General features: G+C 40.6%; 1 protein-coding gene and 1 pseudogene across 1 annotated transcript in view; both read left to right on the forward strand.

Annotated features, from left to right (window-relative positions):
* The first annotated feature begins 641 nt into the window (after window positions 1-641).
* MCU (mitochondrial calcium uniporter) overlaps window positions 642-18,067 on the forward strand; it is a 206,958-nt gene continuing 189,532 nt past the window's right edge. Inside the window, exon 1 of the mRNA XM_060126306.1 lies at window positions 642-794. Coding sequence (XP_059982289.1) covers window positions 651-794 — 144 coding nt within the window. The 5' untranslated portion in view covers window positions 642-650. The remainder of the gene's footprint in view (window positions 795-18,067) is intronic.
* On the forward strand, window positions 6,110-8,396 carry LOC132507099 (ATP-dependent RNA helicase DDX50-like; annotated as a pseudogene).

Below are 18,067 nucleotides of genomic sequence, written 5' to 3' on the forward strand. Positions count from 1 at the left end.
ATCAGTATAAAGGTGCTGTAAAAGTGAACTGAGTATCTGAAATGTATACAGTTCTGTTAATTCACTTTGATAACATGTACTCATTCTGGGACTTTGGTATCATAATCATTCTAGCCCTCCTGTACTATGCTACATATCACAGTCATTGGATCACTCCATGACGGGATAATTTCAGCATATCCAAATACCATTATTTATGAATGATAACTCTGGGCGTGTCGTTGGGAGTTCCAACGTACATAGCTAATGATTACTAATTTGGTGTCTATTTTGCCAACTTAAAACACGAAGCACAGAGCTTTGTACAAATATCCATTTCCCCAGTTACCCTTATCTTAGCTGTATCTTTGGTGAGGATTAGCCGAATCGAATATGCCATCTCTATTGGTGCTATTCTGAGGGGCTCGGGTGCCAATTACCGGTTCCCTAGAATTTGCCCGTAATTGACTATGTCCCACAATAGGTAACTCTGGAAGTGACAGGCAGTCTCTAGTGTGGTTCTCCCGCCTGTCGATTGGGCCTTGCAAGAAGCCCCGCCTCATCAACTCAGTCAAGGGCGACAGTTGGACCGGCGCCGGTGAGTGGCGGGTCTTAGCTCCGCCCCGGCCGTCCGCTGCGCTGCCTGGGTCGGCGCCGTTTCCAGTTGAGAGATGGCGGCCGCCGCAGGTAGATCGCTCTTGCTGCTCCTCTCCTCCCGAGGCGGCGGAGGCGCCGGCGGCTGCGGAGCGCTGACTGCAGGCTGCTTCCCCGCGCTGGGCGTCAGCCGCCACCGGCAGCAGCAGCACCACCGGACGGTAAGCGAGCGCGCCCGGCGGCTCCGGGGAGGGCGGGGCGGCGCTGCCGTGTGGGATCAGCAGGCGGGCAGGCCGCCGGGGCAGCGGGCGAGTTACCTCAACTCGCGGCCGCTCCAGAGGTTGCCGGGCACCGAGGAGCCGCCGTGCCCTTCAGGCGCCTGCGGCGGCAACCAGGAAAAAAGGCAGGGCGGAGGAAGCCGAGAGGAGGAGGGGCGACGGCAGGGATGTTCCCGCAGGACCGGGGACACCAGGGCGGGGAAGGGACGGGACTTGAACCTCTCTCTGACCCGCCCCCGATCTCGGTCCCTCCCTCCTTTTTACTTAACAGCTCTGCCCTATTGCTCCCGAACTGAGCCTCGTTCAAGTTGTCCCCTTTCCCTCCTCCTCCAGGCGGGTTGGGGTGTCCTGAGTTGCCGCGGCTGCCTTGTGTATGTGTCAGGAGAGTGGCAGTGCCATACTGCTGGGAACTGTCCCCCGGAGGGCAACCCAGGACCCCAGCGGGGCCGCTCCCTAGTTCTCTTCTCGACCCTCTGGGAACGGGCAAGACAGAAAATCAAACTTTATCCCCCTGTGTGACTTCCTGCGTGTGGGCATGGGGAACAGCACCCTTGCGATGGATGCTGCATTGCTTCAGGAGGCAAGCTCCAACCTCTTAGTTCCTTAGGGATTTGGTGGTTGTATTAGCCAGTTATTGCTGGCTTTCATTGGCTGGCAACGCACGGGAGTTTCTATTTGAACAGCCGTGTGTGTGTGTGTGTGTGTGTGTGTGTGTGTGTGTGTGTGTGTGTGTGTGTGTGTGTGTGTGTGTGTGTGTGTGTGTGTGTGTGTGTGTGTGTGTGTGTGTGTGTGTGTGTGTGTGTGTGTCTTTTTCAGTTGCAAGAGATCAACTTGGCATGGGGTTCTTGACCTAACAAGTCAGCAGGTTCTCTTCCCTTGGACTTTCTAGACCCATACCGTTGGTCTCTGGCCAACTCCAAGAGAAAGTGTAGGTTTTATTTCCTAGGGCTAAGTTGTATAGTGTGGTAATAAGAGAATCACTGCAGACAGCCTGATAGCAGAAAGTAGTACCTTCAGCTCTCAACAAATACACCCACCTGTCTTGTTCTGATCACATAGCTCTTGAGGGAAAATTGAACTGGAGCTTTTCAGAGGATACCCCAAGACTGATGACATTGTAAAATTAAGTGTCTGAAAGAGCAGTGAAAAGAACTAATGCTCTTTAAATGCAAGATGGTATTGTTATTATTAGTCATAGGTATGGACCTATCCTCGTTCTTATGAGAAAACTGTACTTCTTCATTTTGGCATACTGACATATTGCTTTGCTGAAGCTTTTGGGTGAGAGCCGAGCTTTCCACAGTTCAGTTTAGATTTGCATGTTTCATAGCCTCCAGTTATGTGTTTTGTTCTCTTAAAAACATAAGGCAATCCAAAAATCTGATTGCATTCCCCTCCCCCTCAAACTATTTAAAGACTTACCAAGTTGTCTTTATCTCTGTATTTTGATAATACATCTTCTGACTTTGCAGTTTGTTTTTAAGACTATTTGGGTGTGGTATTCATTTAGCATTTTGAAATTTGTGCCTTGTATATTTTCCACTGTGCGAATCTTTCAGTCTGTGAGTGCCTTCCTTGTGCGGGTACTTCATGAAAGTGTTTTTCTGTGCTATTCTGGGGTGGATAAAAGTGATGTGCTGAATTTGAGGTGAAAGCACAACTAAAATGAAGTGTTATTTCTGAAGGGCAGAAGTGTTATATGCATGGTGACTTGCAAATGAACTTAGAATTGTAAGATTTTGAAAAAAGTTGTGCCTGATTATTTAAAATATGTAAACAGTTTTTTTCTTTTTCTACGATTGCTCCGAAGCTATCATGTATTTAGCTCTCTCCATCTGTTATTCTATGATTCCTCGCAAGACTCAATTTGAAAGGTATCTCTTAGAGATTTAACTGTTGACATTTTATGCTTGAAATTAAGACCCAGAAAGGGAGAGACTTGGCCAGGATTACACGATGAATATACAACAGTTTTAGGACTCCCACCCACTCCAGATATTCTGACCCCCTTATTGTGTTCTTTTTATTATAAAGTACAATTTCTCCTTCACATCTTTCTCCTCGCTTATAAAACTTACTATTGTTTGTTATGAAAGTACTGGTATTTCAAAACACCGTGAGTGAGAATTCTCCTATGTTAGTTTGAGACACATGTATTAGGCAATATAGGAACAAACCACTGGCTCTTACAAAGGTCCCTGAGAGACACTAAGGTTGAATCTTGCAGAGGTGACATCCTGTGTATGTGCAGCAGATGGCACTCTGTGTCGGACTAGATCACAAGTCCTGCTTTTGCCACTTTTGTTCTGCTGTAGTAGGTATGGTAAATTAGAGCCAGGGGGACATAACCAATTATAGTACTGGTTAATTTTTTGCTTGAGAGGTATGTTTTTTGGAATTCATTTTTTCCAAGTTTGAAGAACAAGTCCAGAGCAATACAGTTCAGCTAATATAGGTAAATGTGATTGCAAAGTAATAAAACATAGCTTGTACCGCCCCCCCCCAATTAAAACATCATTCAACTGAATAAATAGGAGAAAAGGTGCAGGGGCTTATTCAGTATTTGTGGCACCATCTAGTGTAATTTTTCCTTTCCTATGTGAAGAGCCTGTTATTGCTTCCCAGCTTGTGACTGTAACTGAGTCTGATGTAAAATATCTGTTGCATGCTTTTCTGTGTGGTTAGTGAAGGTGGCAATTTTCAAGGATGATTCTTTGAGGGGAACAGCCTTTCATTGTGAACTGTGTAATTTCTTTGCTAAATCAAACTGTCTCATCTCTGATTATGACAGTCTGACTGTTGGCATTTCCTAGCGGTCAACGGCTATGCTGAATTGCTAAATCTCTTACTTAAGTCTGTCATTATACTGTTATAGATTGTGGCTGTCCCTTTTTACTTTACACATTGTAGTTCTTTGGCAGTAATGTCATTTCAGTTTAACCTGAAAGTTTTTTTTTTTACTTTTCTTTTAACCTGAAAGTTTTAACAGAGGTTACATTGCCTGACACAGAGGTAAGTCCCAGTTCTTTAATTGGGCTCCTCATGATCTGGCTAAGTCTTACTTTGCCAGATCCACCCAGCACAAATACTCCACTGTACTTAAGCCAGTGTCTCCTATACCCATATTAAATGTCTGTGCAGTTTTTGCAGGGGAATTTCAGTCTTAACCACTCCACTAACCGCTAAGGTTCATTTTAGGTGAGAGACTGTGACCTTTGACTCCTCTTTGAATCTAACTTCCTCACTTTACAGATGAGAAAACGGACCTAATGGGAACTGAGGGAAGTGACTTTTCTGTTATGTTTTTGGTTAATGACATCTGGGATAAAAATTCTTTTAAATGGAGGTGGATTCAAGGAGAAATCCTAGTCTGAATCTTCACATGTGTGTTTCCTAGCCTTTAATCCCTTTGCATTGTTCTATTCTGTCTTCTCTGAATGCTGATAGGACTTATTATTTTCAGGACACAGATTGACACTGGCTTGTTCTCTAAATGTTTCATTTGTGGGTACCTTATCTTACTGGGCAGCGATTGTGTATCTTGTTACCTTTTTGTCTCTCATAGACTCCAGAGCAGTACTAGGTACGTAGATAACACTCAGACAAGCATTAATTGAATACGCACCCTTTTGTCTGCTTGCCAGTGAAAAGGTGTGCTCTACCCCCCCCCCCCCCCCCCCCCGCCTCCCGGTTTGACTTTTTTAATGACCTGTTGCTTAGGTAACCACATTTGGGTTACTGCTTTAAGTTTGGTATTGCCAGTGCTGTCTTTGGTTGTACATTACACTTCTTTATGGTGGACTGATGCAGAGTTGGTAACATTGGATTAGCTCTACAGTGGTACACACTTTCTATCCAAAGAAGCAAAAGTATGATAAATACCCAGATTATTAGGAATATATGTTTGAATCAGAGTCTAGATTTATTGTTGTTTTAGTTGACGATAATATTAAGATTTTGAAGGTTGTGGATAAGTATGCTTAGAGCAGATTTATTATGGAAACTTTATCTTAAAATCTTGCTTATTTTGAACCCCATAAAATAGTCGAATGAGTAAATTTGGATTTAGTCAACAAATTCTGATTATTTGAACTTTTCTGAGTCTCAAGGGGCTCTATTTTATGCTTTATGGAACTCTAAGAGGGAATCTAAATAGAAATGCAGCATCAAGAATGGTGTATGTTGGACTTCCCTGGTGGTGCAGTGGTTAAGAATCCACCTGCCAATGCAGCGGACATGGGTTCGAGCCCCGGTACAGGAATATCCCACATGCTGTGCAGCAACTAAGTCCATGCGCCACAACTACTGAGCCTGCTCTCTAGACCCCGCACGCCACAACTACTAAGCCTGTGTGCCACGACTACTGAAGCCGGTGCGCCTAGAGCCCATGCTCCACAACAAGAGAAGCCACTGCACTGAGGAGCCCACGCACCACAACAAAGAGTAGCCCCTGCTCGCCGCCACAACTAGAGAAAGCCGGCGCGCAGCAATGAAGACCCAATGCAGCCAAAAAATTAGTTAATTAATTAATTAAAAAAAAAAGAATGGTGTATGTTGAAGACAATAAATTGAATGCGAATTTTGGTTTTGGGGCTGCCTACTGTTTGAAAGGGAAATCAAGGAGTGGTCATGGTCTTCTATAGTAGCACTTCGTTGGTACCATAGTCTGAATAACTACTAAGATGTTGCTTTTATTTCTTTTTATATTCTAGCTCTGTGCTCTGTGGGTTTTCTTAAAAAAATTACTGTTTGTTTTCCTGTGATTAAGGACAACATTACCTTTTAAGATCTCAAGATAACCACTCAATATAGGGGAATCCTCTATTCTTTATTTGACTGATTAATACAATACTGGAACAACGTGTTATTAGGAAAACTAAGATGTTACCATGGAAGACATGTACTTAAAAGAGTCCTAGAATTTAGAGCTCGACAAGACAAGGTTAAGTAAATAAAAGTTCAGGAACAGTAAAGTGGCTTTTTCCTTGGTAGCCCAGCAAGTTACTGCAGAGCTGAAAATGGCTCACACATCTGCTGGTTTTCCCATTAAGTTCTTTTTCTATGAAATTACAAAATTCTGTGTTTCATTCTAAAAATGATTAAGCTGAGACTGGTTGTTAGAAGTGAATTGGGGGAAGTGACGCACGGCCCTGTCTGGGAGGCTGCCCTGCCCCCGCTTCCTTTCACCCTGTCGCTGCCCACAGGTGGTTGTGGCCGCAGTGCCCAGAGGGAGGTGGCGGCAGCGGTGGCTGCAAATGATGCCTGGGAAGCTCCTATGCGGGGACATTATGGAGTTGGAGGCGCCTTTGGAGACAGCCAGAGGAAGGAGAGGCAAAAGAGCTCTGTGGATGTCGGAATTTCGGATAAGGGATTATGGACGTGTACTTCCCTTATAGGGTTGTTAGGAAGATTTAAACTAGATAAGCTGAAAACTTATTACACAATGCTGGAGCGATAGAAGGAAGTCAAGGCACCATTATGACCCAGATGAGAAATCAGAAACAAGAGGAAATGGTGTTGCAGGTGACCTGGATGCTCCCAAACCCAAAAAAAAAGCTAAAATGAAAGAGAAGCTAAATGGTGACACCAAGGAAGGACGTCATAGACTTTCAGATGAATTTTCTAAATCTCATAAATCAAGAAGAAAATATCTGTCAAATGGAGATACTGATGAATATGAAAAAAAAAGTGAGTGTCATCCTTAGATAGTTCTACTCAGAAATCAAGTGATAATAAACTAGAAGAGACCCTAATACGTGAACAGAAAGAAGGAGCCTTCTCCAATTTCCCTATTTCTGAAGAGACTATAAAGCTTCTGAAAGGTCTAGGGGTAACATATCTCTTTCCTATTCAAATTAAGACTTTTGGTCCTGTATATGAAGGAAAAGATTTAATTGCTCAAGCACAGACAGGAACAGGAAAGACATTCTCTTTTGCCATCCCCTTGATTGAAAGACTCCAAAGAAATCAAGAGACAATTAAAAAAAGCCACTCACCAAAGGTACTTGTTTTGGCTCCTACAAGGGAACTGGCAAACCAAGTAGCCAAAGACTTCAAAGATATAACTAGGAAACTCAGTGTGGTGTGTTTTTATGGTGGAACATCATATCAAAACCAAATGAATCATTTTCGAATTGGTATTGACATCTTGGTTGGGACCCCTGCTCGTATCAAAGATCATCTGCAGAGCGGCCGATTAGATCTTTCTAAACTGCACCACGTTGTGCTGGATGAAGTGGATCAAATGTTAGATTTAGGTTTTGCGGAACAAGTTGAAGATATTATCCACAAATCCTACAAAACTGATTCTGAAGACAATCCTCAGACTTTACATTTTTCTGCAACTTGCCCACAGTGGGTATACAAAGTTGCAAAAAAATACATGAAATCCAGATACGAACAGGTTGACCTTGTTGGGAAAATGACTCAAAAGGCTGCAACTACTGTGGAACATCTGACCATCCAGTGCCATTAGTCTCAGAGGCCAGCAGTTATTGGAGATGTCCTTCAAGTCTACAGTGGGTCTGAAGGGAGGGCTATTATCTTCTGTGAGACCAAAAAGAATGTAACTGATATGGCCATGAATCCACACATAAAACAGAATGCCCAGTGTTTACATGGCGACGTTGCACAGTCACAAAGAGAAATTACACTGAAAGGCTTCAGAGAGGGTAGTTTTGGTGGCAGCCAATGTTGCTGCCCGTGGTTTGGACATTCCTGAGGTTGACCTGGTTATTCAGAGTTTACCTCCACAGGATGTTGAGTCCTATATTCATCTCTCTGGATGCACAGATAGAGCTGGTTGGACAGGGATTTGCATATGTTTTTATCAACCAAGAGAAAGAGGTCAACTAAGATATGTGGAACAAAAAACAGGAATTACTTTTAAACGTGTAGGTGTTCCTTCTACAATGGATTTAATCAAATCTAAAAGCATGGATGCCATCAAGTCTCTGGCTTGCATTTCTTATGCTGCTGTTGATTTTTTCTGACCATCAGCTCAGAGACTGATAGAAGAGAAAGGGGCAGTGGGTGCATTGGCTGCAGCATTAGCCCACATCTCTGGCGCATCAAGTTTTGAACCACATTCTTTGATCACCTCTGATAAGGGGGTTGTGACCATGATTCTGGAAGCCCAGAAGAAATACAGGATGTTAGCTGTGCTTGGAAAGAACTTAACAGAAAGTTGAGTAGTAATGCTGTGTCCCAAATTACCAGAATGTGCCTCCTAAAAGGAAATATGGGCATTTGCTTTGATATTCCCACAACTGAGAATGGTTACAGGCAGAGTGGCATGATTCAGACTGGGTACTCTCAGTGCCAGCCAAGTTGCCTGAAATTGAAGAATATTATGCTGGAAACACATCTTCTAATTCCAGACAGAGGAGTGGCTGGTCAAGTGGCTGCTCAGGTGGTCGATATGGTGGCCGGTCAGGTAGACAGAGTCGACAGGGGAGTCGGTCAGGAAGTCGACAAGATGGTAGAAGACGAAGTGAGAACCGAAATTGATCGAGAAGCGGGGGCCACAAACAGAGTTTTGACTGAGATAGTTAATCTACCAGTGTGAGCTTGCCTATTTCTGCCTAATCATGTACATTATCCACCAAAAATTAGGTCATCATAGTTGAGGTCTGTGTCTGCTGTTTGCAAAGAAGTTGGTTGTATTTTTTTAAAGTATTTCGCAAGAATGGTTGTAAACAAATCTACTTATCCAGTTATACCTTTGAACAAAAAAACCTCCTTTAAAAAAAAAAAAAGTGGGCTTCCCTGGTGGCGCAGTGGTTGAGAGTCCGCCTGCCGATGCAGGGGACACGGGTTCGTGCCCCGGTCTGGGAAGATCCCACATGCCACGGAGCGGCTGGGCCCGTGAGCCATGGCCGCTGAGCCTGTGCATCCGGAGCCTGTGCTCCGCAACGGGAGAGGCCACAACAGTGAGAGGCCCGCGTACCACAAAAAAAAAAAAAAAAAAAAAAGTGAATTGGGGTCAGATTCTTCCAGTAAGACCCTAAAGTCAAACTGAATCTTGAATAGTTACTTCCTGATTTAGATCAAGCTTGAGGACATCTGATAAAAAATTGACCTCTGCAGCTGAACACAGAAGGGAAACAATCTGTTTATTTCACTGCACTTTGTTTGCATTCAGACAGCCTGTGTAAAAATGAAAGTTGACTTCAAGCAAAGTAATTTTAATAAGTTTAGTGAATTCTTGACTCATAAACCGTGTACAGGCTTGATTTTTTTTTATTGATAAAAGCATAACTTGGTAAATTATATCATTGACTGGGTCTAATAGCATACTAAAGCTGAACTTCTAATACAGTTCTGGAATAATTGGATAATATGACATTGCATTTTGACATCTCTCTTAAAAATAAGAGGCTTTTCCAAAAGTTCTTTAATGACATTAATAATATTTATTAATCCAAAAGAGTGAGGTCTTTACCTTTTATGCTTCGTTACTAAAGTTTTCAGTTTTTACATTTTTTAAATTTATTGTCCACTTTATTTTGGGGAGAGCACTTGTAATAATCACCAGAAAATTGTTGAGCAGAGCCCATTGGGTGTATGATACTATCCAGAGGACAGTCTCAAATGTACAGTCCTGAGCCGTACTACCTTATAGGTTTCAAGATTTTTTTTTTTTTTTTTTTTGCGGTACGCGGGCCTCTCACTGTTGTGGCCTCTCCCGTTGCGGAGCACAGGCTCCGGACGCGCATGGCTCACGGGACCAGCCGCTCCGCGGCATGTGGGATCTTCCCGGACCGGGGCACGCACCCGTGTCCCCTGCATCGGCAGGTGGACTCTCAACCACTGTGCCACCAGGGAAGCCCCTGCTTTTGTATTTAAAAAAAAACTGGTTTAATTATTTTTAAATGATTTAAAAATTTATATATAAAATCAGACATCCACCTTATCCCCTTATTTCTGCCTCCCCCTGCCCCCACCTCATACTATCAGAATCTGGAAGATTTGCATAGCAGTATGAAAAAGTTCACATAGCATGATGAGCACTCAGCAAATCTTTGCTGAAAGAATGTGTCCTGTGTATTATCCTCTCCCAAAGCAGAAACTCTTAACATTATGTTCATTAACTAGAGGAATACTTTTGAGTAATTTTCTTGAACTCTGTCCTCTCTAACTTTCCATTTTTGTAATATTTGACTCCATTTAGGGAATAGTAAGCATTGTATGTGTGATGATCTTACTTTTTAAAAAACAAACAAAATAAACAACATAACTAGCCATTCCTAAGCATGAAATCTTAGTAAAATTTTAGCAGTTTTTCTTCCCATATTATAAATGTAGATATACAAGATTCCTACTGCTTCTGCCACTCTAGTTTCTCAAGAGCATTATTATATATATATAAAATTGAGAACAAGTTATTTGGAGTGATTCTCTAACATTTTAATTGACTGGACCTTACTGGATTGCTGTTTTTAGAGAGCACATATTCTTTGGTCTTCTAGGTATTATAATACAAAGGTAAGTATTTACTTGATAATTATAACAGTTTTTTAGAGACATTACAGTATCTGCTCTACCAGAGGAGATTGTATTTGAGATGTAGTTGATGAACCTTTTGAAATCTTATGGGAGCAAAGAATAGCTGTACCATCACAGAATCTTTTAATAGTTTTCTGAGAGTTAAATAAATGAAAAGATGGAAGTGGTGAGAGAGAGAGAGAGAGAGAGAGAGAGAGAGAGAGAGAGAGAGAGTGTGTGTGTGTGTGTGTGTGTGTGTTTTGCAGTCACCAAAATAAAGAGTAAGTAATTGAAGAGAATTAGGTGCCATGTGGTATAATAGTTAGGGGTCTGGGTTCTGCTCCTTTATCTTCCATTAACTTGCTGTTTGACCTTGGACAAATGATGTAACCTCTTTGATCCTATTATTTTTGTTGCTTAAATAAGGATGCTTGATTAGGTGAGCCTAAAGGGCTTCTTTAATTCTAAGTTATGTATCATTTTTATATAACACTTGACAAGTAACTTTTATGTTGTTTCATTGGGTAGCTTGTATAAAATCATAAACAGACGGACATATATTTGCTTATTCTCACAAGGGCCAAGGACTTGAAGTGAAGAAAAAGAGCCTTCCAATTCCTTTTCAGGACAGTTTGCATAATTACTTTCTGACATCTTGGTGAACAATTTACCCTGCATTCCTCATAATTCATCAAGCCTTTATTCCCATCTTTCTCTTTTTTCTTCTTTTATCAGTTCAAACTGCTGAGGGAGATGGGGAAGAGGTAGAGATGTGGTGGGGAATTCAGAGAGTTGGAGAGAGAGGAGGAGGAAAAAAGCAGTTAATGCTGGAGTGTTTGAGGGGAGACAGGACTGTGCTAATAATTTAATTCTGAGTTGTGGCCTGCCAGCTTGAAACAGAAAGTGTTTCTTTGTATTTACACTACAGGAATCCCCAGTGGGAAAATCTTAAGTGATTAATTGCTGGTAGCAGTCTGTTCGCCCAAACTCTGTGAACTGAGTCTAATATAGTGTCATGAATGTAGACATTCAGTCAGTGTTGGACAAATGAGAGTCCAACACTGAGTTAAAAAATCCTAGGGACCATTGTCTAAATCCTTCAACCTGGTGAATAATGCAGGTGTGTATCATCTTGTTCTCTGCCTAGATTCTGCAGTAATGGGAATCATAGAACTATGAAGAAGGAATTACTTTTCTTTGATTCAGGCAGCAGCTAGTAATCTTAAAAGAGTGCACAGATTGTGCTGAAACAAGCATGGCTGTATAAAACGCTAAGTAAAAATAGTAACGGAAAAAGATTGTAGTGCTGTTACGCTATAGGTAATTTAAGAAATTGACACAATGACAACTATCTGGTAGGTATTTGGAGCAAGTGAGGGAGAAGAGAGAAGAGTGAAGGACTGGGCACTGCCGAAGAGAGAAAGGAACTATTTAAACAAGGTGCTGCCAACTCTAGATTCCCTACAGATATATATTTCCAAAGATGACAGATTTTTGGAAGTGTTTATTTTGGAGCTAATCTTCTGTTTTTCCATTCTACCCCTACTGTATCCTGTATCTTGTACTGCCAGAATTCTGCTAGCTGCCATGAAGCAGGGCTGTGCCAAGTGGCCAAGTGTGATTAAAAACCTCTTTTTCATTTTAAAACAGAGTATAGATATCAGAATACTTTAAAGAAGTATTTAAAGATAGATTGAATGGAGTGGAAAAAATAGTAAAAACCTAATAAGAAAATTGAAAGTTTTTGATTTGGTTTTGATGGAATAACATTTCTTTTGTAAACAGAATACCAGGTTATGTCTATCTCTGTCAGTTTCTCTTTCTTACCTCGCTTTCCCTGATCTTTGAGTGCTGGGGATAGAAGCTGCTGAGCAGACAGGAAAAATGAGTTTTCTGACCAGAAAGAGGTAGTAGTGATTTTTTGTTTGTTTGTTTGTTTTTGAGGGGATCCCAAGGGTATATGCTGTGTGAGTGTCTCATCTATATGCATGTTAATAATTGGGTTTTGTTTCCTTATTTTGTTCTCATTTTAACCCCAAAGAAAATGAAATTTATTTTTTCCATTTCTAGCTCTGACTTAAGCTTCAAAACAAAATGTTGTTCATGCACAGTTGAGATGATAGAACAGAATTGTAGTATACCATATTACAGAATTTTGGAATATTCATTTATTAAAAGGAGAATTGAACTCCAGTCAGTACTTTCTTTAATTTTAATATCTCAGACTGCATTAGTTGATTCAGAATCAACTACTAATAGAGTTCATAGCTTGGCCAAGTGCCACAAAGTCTGGTGAGCTTTAGATACATAACGGCTCTCTTTTCAATGATTGCTAGAGCTTTTGGCAGTAAAAGGGGGAAAATGAAAGGGAACTATGCGTAATAGCTTTCTTGCCTGAAACGAGTATTCTTGGTAAGATTAAAAGTAGAGACAAGCTGAGGCTCTGAGTTACGGATCCGAGGTCACATCACAGCCAGCATCAGAAAGTAGCAGCCCTAATAGAAGAAAAGACAGAAAGTAACTACTGAGGAGCAGGCTCTCAGAGAAGCTCACTTGGAAAGGCCATACCAACGTAGAGGGTTGTTGTTTTTTGGGGGTGGGGATGGGGAAGGTGGATGTCCTTCATAAGGAAATTATGTTGTGTTCAGTCAAACATATAAGGGGAAAGTATTCTTTTTAAATTATGAAGTAATATCTATAAAAACAAGTAGAATAATGCATTTCCTTTAGCTTGAGAAATTAAACAATACAGCTATAATTGCTACCCCAAGTTTCCTTCCTTAATCCTATTTCCTCTCCTGTTTTCCCAAAAGTAACATTCTCTCTAGTTTGGTGTTTCCTGTGCATGTGTTTATGCCATATATATCTCATACAATATTGTAAACATGTTTTAAACCTTATTTAGAAGATATTATACTGTATAATATCCTTATGCAATTTGTTCTTTTTTGCTTAATACTTTAATTATGTAGTTGATACCTGTGGTTCTGATTCATTCATTTTTAACTATGTGGTATTTCTTTCTCTGTTGCACATATTTAACTATTCTCTTGTTGACTGAAAGCCTTTTTAGCTGAATATTTTAGGGGGACAGGAAAGAGAAATATGTTATGTCATTTTAAAAGTTAGATTAGGAATATTGTTTTGACTTTCAAAAAAGCCAGTTTCCTCTTTTGGTGTGAATGTCCTCATTTATCGTTTTCCTGGGAAAACCCTTTATACTTCCTGAGAGAAGGCGGAGAAGAGTAATGTTTCATTACACAGATGAACGTGTCTTGTACAAAATGCAGAACAGCATCTGCTATATTACAGTGAGCTCATGAGGGACTGAGCTGCAGCAAAAGCTTGATTAGTTCTATTAAAATTCTCAGATTTTTCAAGCGCAGAGAAGCTGTGAATGAAAACTTGTTGGTATTTATTCATTGTTTCTTTTCTGTGTTTGGAATAATTTGCAATTTGGAACTACCTGCTTTATTTTGTAAAAGGATATGTCACTTATATGGTTAAAAACACAACTGTTCTTGGATTGTGTCATGGTTTTGATGGAGTGAAGGAAAAACAAGGTGTGGGTCTGAGGGGAAGTACTTCTTTTTGAGGAAGGTAGTTGGTGTGAAATAAGTATTTGTTTTAGTAATAAATCATATATATATATATATATATATATGGCAGTGTATATTCTTCTTTGTAGTCATTGATTTAAAAGATCTCTGATAAATATTTTTTCTTCCCAGTTTCATGCTGTCATTTATTTGCAATATCCTTGATATGGTTTGAACAATTTTGCAGAATACACAGTACAGAACTTCATTCAGGTTTCCCTCCAAATGATTTGCCATAATGCATTAACCAGAAATGCTGATGCAGTGAGGGAAACACTAATAAATGGGATGCTTTCCAGGGACTGTAGCTAAGGCAAAGCAAACACAAGCCAAAACTAAGAAGAAAACATTAGTTAGGCACCCAAGATGTAGTCTGGTCAGATATGCTATTAACAGTGACTATCCCATTCTAATTAATTTAATTGAGGCCTGGGCAATTTGAATCACCAGACTGTCTATTAAAAAAGTGACCCAACTTTAAGCATATTAGAATTAAGGGCTAGTGCAAGAATAGTCTTTCGGCTATAATTTATTTAGAATGAAAACTTAAATTATTTGCTTTTTCTTACTGGATGGATTCTGATGCCTCAAGAATGATTAAACTCAACTGTCTGTTTTTTCCATTGTGGTTCTGATGGAAAGGGTGCTGAATGGACCTGCAAGTAAAAGAAGAGTTTTTTGTTTGTTTTGTTTTGGTAGGAATAATTAGATGGAAAGAGGAGAGAGGGTATTGCTAATTAAGAATGATTTTTGTTTTTTTACTATTGCTATTTTTCTTGCAAATCACACTAATTTTTTTTTTACATCTTTATTGGAGTATAATTGCTTTACAATGGTGTGTTGGTTTCTGCTTTATAACAAAGTGAATCAGTTATACATATACATATGTTCCCATCTCTCTTCCCTCTTGCGTCTCCCTCCCTCCCACCCTCCCTATCCCACCCCTCCAGGCGGTCACAAAGCACCGAGCTGGAGCTGATCTCCCTGTGCTATGCGGCTGCTTCTCACTAGCTATCTGCCTTACGTTTGGTAGTGTATATATGTCCATGCCTCTCTCTCGCTTTGTCACAGCTTACCCTTCCCCCTCCCCATATCCTTAAGTCCATTCTCTAGTAGGTCTGTGTCTTTATTCCTGTCTTACCCCTAGGTTCTTCATGACATTTTTTTTTCCTTAAATTCCATATATATGTGTTAGCATACGGTATTTGGCTTTCTCTTTCTGACTTGCTTCACTCTGTATGACAGACTCTAGGTCTATTCACCTCATTACAAATAGCTCAATTTCGTTTCTTTTCATGGCTGAGTAATAATATTCCATTGTATATATGTGCCACATCTTCTTTATCCATTCATCCGATGATGGACACTTAGGTTGTTTCCATCTCCTGGCTATTGTAAATAGAGCTGCAATGAACATTTTGGTACGTGACTCTTTTTGAATTATGGTTTTCTCAGGGTATATGCCCAGTAGTGGGATTGCTGGGTCATATGGTAGTTCTATTTTTAGTTTTTTAAGGAGCCTCCATACTGTTCTCCATAGTGGCTGTACCAATGCACATTCCCACCAGCAGTACTGGAGTGGAGTGTTCCCTTTTCTCCACACCCTCTCCAGCATTTATTGTTTGTAGATTTTTTGATGATGGCCATTCTGACCGGTGTGAGATTGTATCTCATTGTAGTTTTGATTTGCATTTCTCTAATGATTAGTGATGTTGAGCATTCTTTCATGTGTTTGTTGGCAATCTGTATATCTTCTTTGGAGAAATGTCTGTTTAGGTCTTCTGCCCATTTTTGGATTGGGTTGTTTGTTTTTTTGTTATTGAGCTGCATGTGCTACTTGCAAATTTTGGAGATTAATCCTTTGTCAGTTGCTTCATTTGCAAATATTTTCTCCCATTCTGAGGATTGTCTTTTGGTCTTGTTTATGGTTTCCTTTGCTGTGCAAAAGCTTTGAAGTTTCATTAGGTCCCATTTGTTTATTTTTGTTTTTATTTCCATTTCTCTAGGAGGTGGGTCAAAAAGGATCTTGCTGTGATTTATGTCATAGAGTGTTCTGCCTATGTTTTCCTCTAAGAGTTTGATAGCTTCTGGCCTTACATTTAGGTCTTTAATCCATTTTGAGCTTATTTTTGTATATGGTGTTAGGGAGTGATCTAATCTCATACTTTTACATGTACCTGTCCAGTTTTCTCAGCACCACTTATTGAAGAGGCTGTCCTTTCTCCACTGTACATTCCTGCCTCCTTTATCAAAGATTAGGTGACCATATGTGCGAATCACACTAATTTTTTTCCACAAATTATTTCACCCATAAATAGTGTAGGTATGGAGAGAGGAGATAGGTATGTAAACAGGCTTTTAAAAATTGCTGTTCTTGTTTTTGAATGATCTCTGACTAATTGGCCAAGAGTCAAGCATGTTAAAACAGGACTCCTGGGCTTCCCTGGTGGCGCAGTGGTTGAGAGTTCGCCTGTCGATGCAGGGGACAGGAGTTCGTGCCCTGGTCCGGGAAGATCCCACATGCCGCGGAGCGGCTGGACCCGTGAGCCATGGCCGCTGAGCCTGCGCGTCCGGAGCCTGTGCTCCGCAACGGGAGAGGCCATAACAGTGAGAGGCCCGCATGCTGCAAAAAAAAAAAAACAGGTCTCCTAAACCAGAAAGTTGTATAGCTAGGCAAGTGAATTGGATTTTTTTATTTTAACTGTACCAAGATTTCTAAGTTTTGTAAACTTGTTTCTGAAATTAATGAAAGTTGCTGAACGAACCTGGGTAGCCTGAGACTTCTATTGCCAGGGACCCCTTAAGTTTTTTAAAATATTTCTTATTTCTTCATAGTTTATCAGGGTTCTATCTGTTTTTCAAATGCTAGAAGGGTAGAGGTGGGGTGAAAAAAAATTCCCCTTAATACTATTTCTAGAAGTATTGATTTATGAGTTGTTGCTTCAAATTCTCTGTTTTTATTTCTCTATTAGCCTACTATGTGGTTTTCTAGGATTTAATACTTTCTTTCCTTGAAGAAAAAAAGTATTATTTCAGAGTTTCTCATAACCAGTCTGGATTTATTCTAGGTTATAATTCATATTCTTTTAAAAGTGACCTCTTGTCCTAAGGGTCACTTGTAATAACCAGCAGCTAAGAATGGCTTAAACAAGAGATTTTCAGACATTCTTTGAGAGATTTTCAGACTTTCTTTTCTTTTTTGGCATTATATGCTGAGGTACCCATGTCAGCAGGCTCAGGAAGGCCTTTACCTTTGACATTGACTTTACTTTTTTCTATTCTTTTAGGTCTTTCACTACCATTCCTACAGTGGTTGGCAAGATATCGTTTCCACCTCACTCTCCATGTACCATGCCAGTGACATCTTAGCTGCTAGAGTGTGGAGCTGGACTGTGGGAGTCAAGTAAGTGCCTTTTTTACTATTTGGCATGGTTTTTGCTTACTTTGCAAAGCCATGGAGAGGAACTCGAACTCCTTAAGATTAGTTTTTAAAAAGGCACTTGCTTGATCCTTGTGGGCCGGCTCTTTGCTCCAGCCTGCTATCGAATACCTGGTAGCTAACATGATGCTGCATTTAGCAAGGTGACTTATCACAGAATGGAACATTTTTACTAAGGTAGACCCTAAGGGAGGATAGATCTGATCTTGGCTTGATTAGACCATTTATAGCGATGAGCAACCCCTGTCCCATCCCAGAATGAATCAGAGCTTCTACATTAGCACAAACAGTTAGTTACTCTGGCCTCCTGGAAATTTAACAGGTTATGGATGACCAAGCGTCTGCTGGTCTAAACCACTTGAGTTATGTGGAGACTGAACAGCTCTCCCAGGGAAGCCAATGACCTTGGCAATTTTCTGAATTTATTTAGCTTACTATAAGGAAGAAGTGACTGTTGGTGTTAATGAGGTTTGGGTTTCTATATTTACTGCTAAAGTTGCTAAAACCTGGTATTTTACTTTTGCAGGTCACCTTGTAAATTTTGCCTATGTAAATTAACACCCCCTCTGTTATGTCATTAACAACCATGTAAGGGAGAGTGTTTTCCTGCTCTGTCTTAGGTATTGGTGATGTGACCTGTTCACGCAGGGGAAACTTGAACATTCTCAGGTATGTGAAGATCCTGATTCATA

This window comes from Lagenorhynchus albirostris, chromosome 16 (genome assembly GCF_949774975.1).
Source record: "Lagenorhynchus albirostris chromosome 16, mLagAlb1.1, whole genome shotgun sequence".
Taxonomy (NCBI): Eukaryota; Metazoa; Chordata; class Mammalia; order Artiodactyla; family Delphinidae; genus Lagenorhynchus; species Lagenorhynchus albirostris.